General features: G+C 30.8%; 1 protein-coding gene across 1 annotated transcript; it reads left to right on the top strand.

Annotated features, from left to right (window-relative positions):
* The first annotated feature begins 1,418 nt into the window (after positions 1-1,418).
* Positions 1,419-5,964, top strand: LOC107948107 (phytochrome-associated serine/threonine-protein phosphatase 1). Its single transcript, XM_041090880.1, has 10 exons — positions 1,419-1,727; positions 2,299-2,445; positions 2,565-2,632; positions 3,137-3,194; positions 3,477-3,587; positions 3,670-3,720; positions 4,594-4,737; positions 4,805-4,900; positions 4,987-5,058; positions 5,529-5,964. Exons 1-10 carry the CDS (start codon positions 1,647-1,649, stop codon positions 5,610-5,612), a joined length of 912 nt encoding a protein of 303 aa, XP_040946814.1. The 5' UTR covers positions 1,419-1,646; the 3' UTR covers positions 5,613-5,964.
* Positions 5,965-7,526: the final 1,562 nt, after the last annotated feature.

The following is a 7,526-nucleotide window of genomic DNA, read 5'->3' as shown; positions in this document are numbered from 1 at the left end:
ATTTTAATACTTCGGATTAGTAATCAACTCGGCTAGGATAAGTTGGGCGAAAATAGAACAATTAGTTGATACATTGAATGAAATTGTAATCTTGATATTTTTTTTATTGATTTATAGCTGAAATTTCTTTTTGTTTTTGTTTTCAAGTACCTTTCCTGTAAAACTCCAAGTTTTTCTCTTAACTTTTATCGAAAAAAAATTAAAATTAATTCTACAAGGAAAGAAAATGAAAGAAATTAAAAAGATAAAATAGTTTTCCTAACCCAAATTTCCTCTATAAATTCCTAAGTTTTTTCCTTATTGAAAAAAAATTAATTCTTGAAAAAAAAGAATAAAGGAAGTTTAAAAGATAAAAGATAAATGATTGACCAAAATGAAAATATACTAAAGTTAGGTGCTTAAAGTGAGTGTATTTAATGACAAATTAACGACAAGTGGTTAAAACGATAAAAGTATGTAACCCTTCTATTCCCAAAAGCTGATTCAATAGGAGCGCCTATGGCTTTTCACACTGAACTTCTCGCTTTTTCAACCACCCATCGTCCCCAGCCCCCTTGAGGGTGCTTAAATTGCAAACTTTTTATTTTTGGAGCCCAAAATGAAAACTTATGAAAGTTGGGTGAGCAACTGTGTAGTTTACCCTTTAGAAATTTAGGGACCAATATGGAATCTAGGTGATTGTTTGAGGATGTTAGTTAGAGTTGACCCAAAAAAGAAATATAGTTAGAGTTGACCCAAAAAAGAAATATCATGGCAGAGACGCTGTCGTTTTCACTGCCTTTTTTTATATATATAATATATATGACAAAAAATAATATTAAGGGTAAACTACCAATATAGTTACTTTTATTTTTCTCAGGTTATATTTTAGTCCCTTATATTTGGTTAAGTGACTAAAATGTGGCTTTTTATAAAGATGACCCAAAATTTTACATTATTTATGAAAATGACCCACTTTGAAAATTTTATACGTAAATGACCTATTTTGAACAATAAACGTCAGTGACGTCATTGCCATTGGTGTCACCACCATTTATTTAAAAAAAATATTTTTTTTAGGTGTCACTGTTGCCATTGGCGGCACTAAGCTGAAGTTTAATTATGTAAAATATTCAAAGACCTGATGAAGCAATTACCCTTTTAGATTAGATGAAAAAAAGTGGTCACACCATTCCTATGGATAGCTTCAATTTTAAATGGTTTTAAATTTTTGGTATATTTACATTTAGGTCCGTTTAAAACAGGTTATTCTCGTAATTAATGAAAAATTTTGGGTTATTTCTGAAAATCCCTAAAATATTACAACATATTAAATAAATGACAAAAACGTAACATCTCAAGCATAAATGACTAAAATGTAACCTGAAGTAAATAAAAGTGACTATTTTAGTAGTTTACCCTAATAATAATAATAAAAGAAAAACGCCCAGATCTGTTTTGTTTGTTTGATCGTTTAACGAAAATAAAAAAAACAAAGAAGGAAAGCGTCCATTGAAATCTTGTTCTTTTCGCAGTCTCTCTGGTACTTAAAAAGGAATTCAAATTCCAAAGAGAAAAGTGCGAGAAATTTCATATATTTATCTACACAGCAAAAAGAAGAAAATAAAAAGGGAATTCAAATTCCGAAAGAGAAGAAAAAAAAATCGATGGATTTGGATCAGTGGATAGCAAAGGTTAAAGAAGGCCAGCATCTTTCGGAAGACGAGCTTCAGCTCCTTTGCGAATACGTATTTTCTTTTTAGCCTCATTTATGATTCTAGGGTTTTTTTTAATTGGTTACATTTTCTTTATGTTTGTATTTATGGGGGGGGGGGGAGGAATAAGACTAGGGTTTGTGTGGCTTCTTTGGTGATTGAGAAATCAGATGAAATTGAAAGAATGAATGTTTGATATGGTAGAATTAAGTTTGAGAGCTTTTTTGAAATGAATCAAGAAATGCAAGAAAAATGTCAAGTTCATGTGTGTACTTGAAATTTACGTCATCTATGCATTTTTATTATTCTTATTATTTTTAAAATTTATATTGCTTAATTTCTTTTATGAAAAGAATTTTCGCATAACTGAGTTATTATTGTTGTTGTTGTTGTTTTATTTCATGAAAACAAAGCTTCCAGGACCTGAATAATTGGCATTTCCTGGGAATCTGGGGATTTTAATTGATTGCAGATTCATATGCTTAACTTTAGTATCTAGTTTCTATGTCATCCATTGCAGTAATGTCAGTTTTTTATTTTCTGTGAAGGTTTATTATTTGTGTGTTTTATCTGAAGGCTTTTTTTATTCTACTAAACGTTACAGGTAAAAGAAATTCTCATTGAGGAGTCGAATGTGCAACCTGTCAACAGTCCGGTAACCGTCTGTGGTGATATCCATGGCCAGTTTCATGACCTGATGAAACTCTTTCAGACAGGAGGTCAAGTGCCAGAAACAAATTACATTTTTATGGTATATTTTATATCTCCTGTCATGCATGGAAATTTTGTGAAAATTCTATGTGATGTCAATGTCTGTTATAATATTGGTTTCAAGTAATGGGTGCTAAACCTTCTTTTTCCTTTGGACAGGGAGATTTTGTTGATCGAGGTTATAATAGTCTTGAAGTTTTCACTATTCTTTTGCTTCTTAAGGCAAGGTATGTCCTCTAGAGACATACTCAAGCATTTCTATAATTTTTCTTTGGGTTTGTCTTCTGGTATTCAACTATGTGATTGGATGCATTATTTCTCTGGTTCTGATTCGTCCTCGGTTCTCTTTGTATTTACTAGCCGGATTCTCAGACCTTTAATGTATAATGTAACCATAGGTTGAGGTGTATCAGATCATTATTGTCAAATTTCATTATTTGTTTTGAAATTACTAGTTTTGTCCTACTCACGGCCAAATGGTTCTTTCAGACATACCATGGTGTTTTGGCAGCAAGATAGTAGGATAGGTTGCCTGTAATATAATATTTATATTAGAAGATTCAAAATACAGATATAAATATTTATGAATTTGTTCCGCTACTGTTTGTCTATGCATTTGATAAGGAAATTACTTTTCTGGTCCTATTTTTTGTTTGTCGGGTTATCTAATGTTGTTTCTTATTTGCAGCTAGAGGTAAATTTTTCTTTTTCCTATGTTTTCTGAATTGTAGGCACCCAGCTAATATCACTCTCTTGCGGGGGAATCATGAGAGCAGACAATTAACTCAGGTATGTGTTCAAATTATATCACCAAGGAAAATGCGTATCACACTGATATTTCTTTTCCTTTCCTTTTGGAGCAACCTTTTTTTTTTTTTGGGGGGGGGGTGGGGAAGAAGATTGGATACCTTTCTAGGACGCATGAATGGAACTCTAAGGGTTAAATTTTGTGAGGATCGCAGTTTTTATGTCAAAATACAGCATTAGTTTGAATTTTAGGGTTATAATTTTGGTAAAAGCATTCCAAATATGAGGGATTGACGGTTTACTGTGTGTACATATCTTTACTAGGTTTATGGTTTCTATGATGAGTGCCAGAGGAAGTATGGAAATGCTAATGCATGGCGGTATTGTACAGATGTTTTTGATTATCTTACACTTTCAGCAATTATAAATGGGACTGTAAGCATTCTCTTTCTAAAGCATCTATAGCTAAGCACCTTACTTGCATTCTTTAATAGATCTCCTATTTTCTATTTTGCAGGTACTCTGTGTACATGGTGGGCTTTCTCCTGATATACGATCAGTTGATCAGGTATTTTCTTAGGTTTTGGTTGGCAATTTTTATTTGCAGCAATGCTAGAAGTTCACTCAATTTTTAATATATCATTTATTTTGCTTACGTTTGCTTGTGCATGTCATGTGTTGTAATTTTAGAGTATTTGCCTACAGCCCAGATGTTTTCTTTGATCACAACTTATGTATGTTGAAGTTCAGGATAGTTATCTTGTAGCAAAGCATGAACGATTATCATTATGTAGTGAACTGGTCTTATTCTTCTTTAGGAATCAAATATAATCAGGGCATGTATGGTGCCTTATTTCCTCCTTGTCTTTTAGGGGAAGGCAAAATTATGGTCAAGAGAAGAAGAGTAATATTTTAGGAAATAATGGGAAGGTTATAGGATTTTAGATATTTTGGATGGTCTTTTTAGCTTTGGCTGCATACGTTGATCAGGCAACCTTTCTGGCTTTTAACCATTCATGGGGTGCATCACAGCGTTGGACTTTACATGTTTTTGTAACCATCTTGTCCTAGGATTAATATCATTCCTTTCCGTTTCATAAATAGCCATCCACTTCAAAGTCTTATCTTGTAAAAACTAAGTCTTGGTCGTGCTGTGTGTTTTTCTTTGGTTTCTTACTGCTGAAGAAGTGACTCTTTAGTCGATAACCATCCATTTTGTAATGATGGTATTTTCAATATTAAGTACTAGTTTCTCTTTATTTATTCACTTTTTAGCATGGGGATTAGGGGAAGGGTTGTAGTTGTTGGGACTCGAACTCCAGATTTGCTAAATGCTACCCCTTAAGGATGACTACTTGAACCAAGTTAAGCTCCAGGTTCTACTTTCTCTTTATTGTATATGGTGCTTGATGCATTTTTCTTCTCTCTGCTTCTATAATAGATGAGGGTAATTGAGCGGAACTCTGAGATTCCTCACGAAGGCCCATTCTGTGATCTCATGTGGAGTGATCCTGAAGATATTGAAACATGGGCAGTCAGTCCACGCGGAGCAGGTTGGCTATTTGGGTCCAGGGTCACATCGGAGGTAATTGATCTCATCTCAGTCTATAGTCATGTTGAAATAATAATCTTAATCTTTTCATCTGTTGCAGTTCAACCACATAAATAATCTCGATCTTGTTTGTCGAGCCCACCAACTCGTGCAAGAAGGCCTTAAGTATATGTTTGAAGATAAAGGCCTTGTAACTGTGAGACACTAAACTTTCTGCTTAAACCTTTTAAGCTTAATGTTATTAAGAGGCTAATGGAGTTTCTTGTTTATTGAAATTTCCAGGTGTGGTCTGCACCAAATTATTGTTACCGTTGTGGGAATGTAGCTTCTATATTGAGCTTCAATGAGAATATGGTGAGAATTGTTTTTTTTTTCCCCTCGCTATCTTCTTTTCCCATTGTCTATATATTTGTGTGTAGGTAGTCTTCTTTAGTATCAAATTTAACTGCTGATTAGATTAGTTGAACCGGAAACTGGAAGGCTGTTTGGTCTGGTGTATTAACCCAGTTAGACATTGAACCGGCAATATTACTGGTTTAACCAGTAAAAATTCAGATAAAACCAGTAAAGACAAATTTTGTATTTTTGAACTTTTTCCTTTTTAAAATTTTGTTTGTAATCAATGGGATTTGAACCTTTAAAATATATTAAAAAAGGGTTTTGATCAAATCCTTTGGTTCAATCTGTTGAACTGAAAATCGAAGATCTGATTGATTCAACTTCTGGTCTAGTTTTTTTTCTTAATGATATTTAATAATAAATGTAATCTCATCCTCAAATACATGATATTCATGATGCTTACTATTTTTGACATCGGTTTTCAGGAGAGAAAAGTGAAGTATTTCACTGAAACAGAAGAGAATAATCAGATGAGAGGGCCGAGGACCGGAGTCCCGTATTTCTTGTAATCGAAAAGAGATAACATACTGCAGTACTTGTAATATTATCCAAGCATTTGATTATTGAAAGAAGGTGTCAAAGGAGGAAGCCTTGAAATACATAAAATGTTTTGCAGATGGGACCTGCCCTGGAAATTGTCTGGTCCAAGCCCTGCTTTAACCTCGAAATGTTCCTCTTTGTCCTTCGACTTCGTCTTTGCCTTCATTTTTCGCATTCGGTTTTTTTTTTTGTTAATAGATGCTGCTGCTACTTTATGCTTAGCTAATGTGTGCTTTTGAATTGTTGGGGATGTGTATTTGTTTCATTTATGTATATTGCTTCTTCTCATCTCTAGTGCTAAAATTGACTTTGTTTCCTTTTTATGTTTTTCTTTTCCTTTCCTTTTATTTACTATATATGATATATTTTGGGGTCAAAGTTTCTTGGCCATTAGTAATTTAAAGCTTTATAGTTTTGATGTTGGTACAAGTAAGTAAAATTTATGGGGACTGAATCCTAATGAATTTAAGCATGTAATATTTTTCAGTTAATTTGGGTCTTCGTTTTATTAATGAACATTATTGTTTCATTTTAAATTGACCATTAAATTTCAAAACATTCTAATTACATCTTCAAATTATCGATGTTATACCAATCAAGTTTCTCCATTATTAAATCTGTTAATTTAATAATTAAAGGAAACATAAAATGTTATCACAAAATTAAAACTAAAATAAAAGTGAAGAAAGAGGCTACACAATAAAATTTTTGTAATTAGAAAGTTTAAAGTTTAGGGATTAATTTAAAAATAATTTAGGGATTTCTAGTGTAATAACTCTTGTTATTATTATTTTTCTTTGCATGAATATTTAATGTACAAAAGATTAAATTATTCAATTTTTAGTTTTTTAATATTAATTTTTTTTTAATCTTTGCTTTATACCAAAATAATTTATTTAGTTATAAAAAAAGGCATAGAACTTATTTTGAAAAAAACAAAAGAGAGAGAATTCAAGGATTTAAAGAAATAATAATTTAGCTAACTAATTTGTTCTCACCATGAATAAAAAAGCTACTTGGATGAGACATGAATAAAAAAGAATATTATATAAAATTCAAACTTTGACTATAATAATAAAAATAAATTAATTGTTTAATTTTTTATTATGAGTTTCGATTTAATCTAGTATTGAGTTAAAAGTTGATCCTTTACATTAAAACAACTTTCATAATATATATTTTATCTATAAGATTTGAGTACGATATTTTTCTTAAGAAACAAACTGAACTCTTAACTTATTATTTTTTCATCTATAAAATTTGAATTCGAAATTTTAATTAAAAAAATCCAACTCATTGTTATAATTTAACCCATGACACACACACACGTTGAAAATTATTTGGTATACTAGGAGTGAAGTTTGTAAACTCGACAAAAAGGCTGACCTTCCACCTTCAAAATTTAATTAAATTACTTTTATTTGGACAAAAAAATTGATTGAAATGTTCAATTTTTAATGATAGTAACGTGATAGTCCACAATATAGTTAAAATGTACTTTATAGAAATATTAAAAAATAAAAAATTCAAAAAAATTAAAAGAAATTATTTGTGTTAAAAATAAAATAGACCTGAATTACACACGGAATACTATATTAAAACATTTAAAATTTTAATAATTCAATCAATTGTTACATCAAATGAAAAACAATTTAATTAAAATTTGATTATTAAAAATTAAAGTAATAAAAAAATTAAGTCCAAAATATTTTTGTCCTCAAATAATAATCCAAAGAAAACGACAACTACCCAATGGCTAATTTTAACTTATTTCTTAAAAACATAAAATATATTTTTTAAAATTAATTATTTTTCCAGCCGTGACAATAAATATATAGTGGTTTTCTTAGTCGGCGATACACGGATTTATTTGTATGTATTAA

The sequence above is a fragment of the Gossypium hirsutum genome, chromosome D04, assembly GCF_007990345.1.
Source record: "Gossypium hirsutum isolate 1008001.06 chromosome D04, Gossypium_hirsutum_v2.1, whole genome shotgun sequence".
Lineage (NCBI taxonomy): Eukaryota > Viridiplantae > Streptophyta > Magnoliopsida > Malvales > Malvaceae > Gossypium > Gossypium hirsutum.
Note: the sequence above shows the minus strand (reverse complement) of the source record. Positions and strands in the feature narration are given on the sequence as shown.

Bases quoted from the DNA above. Each gene is read 5' to 3' on its own strand.
- LOC107948107 (XM_041090880.1), top strand. From the start codon at position 1,647: ATGGATTTGGATCAGTGGATAGCAAAGGTTAAAGAAGGCCAGCATCTT. The intron at 3,195-3,476 runs GTATGTGTTCAA...TATCTTTACTAG, and splicing joins AGAGCAGACAATTAACTCAG to GTTTATGGTTTCTATGATGA. The intron at 3,721-4,593 runs GTATTTTCTTAG...CTTCTATAATAG, and splicing joins ATATACGATCAGTTGATCAG to ATGAGGGTAATTGAGCGGAA.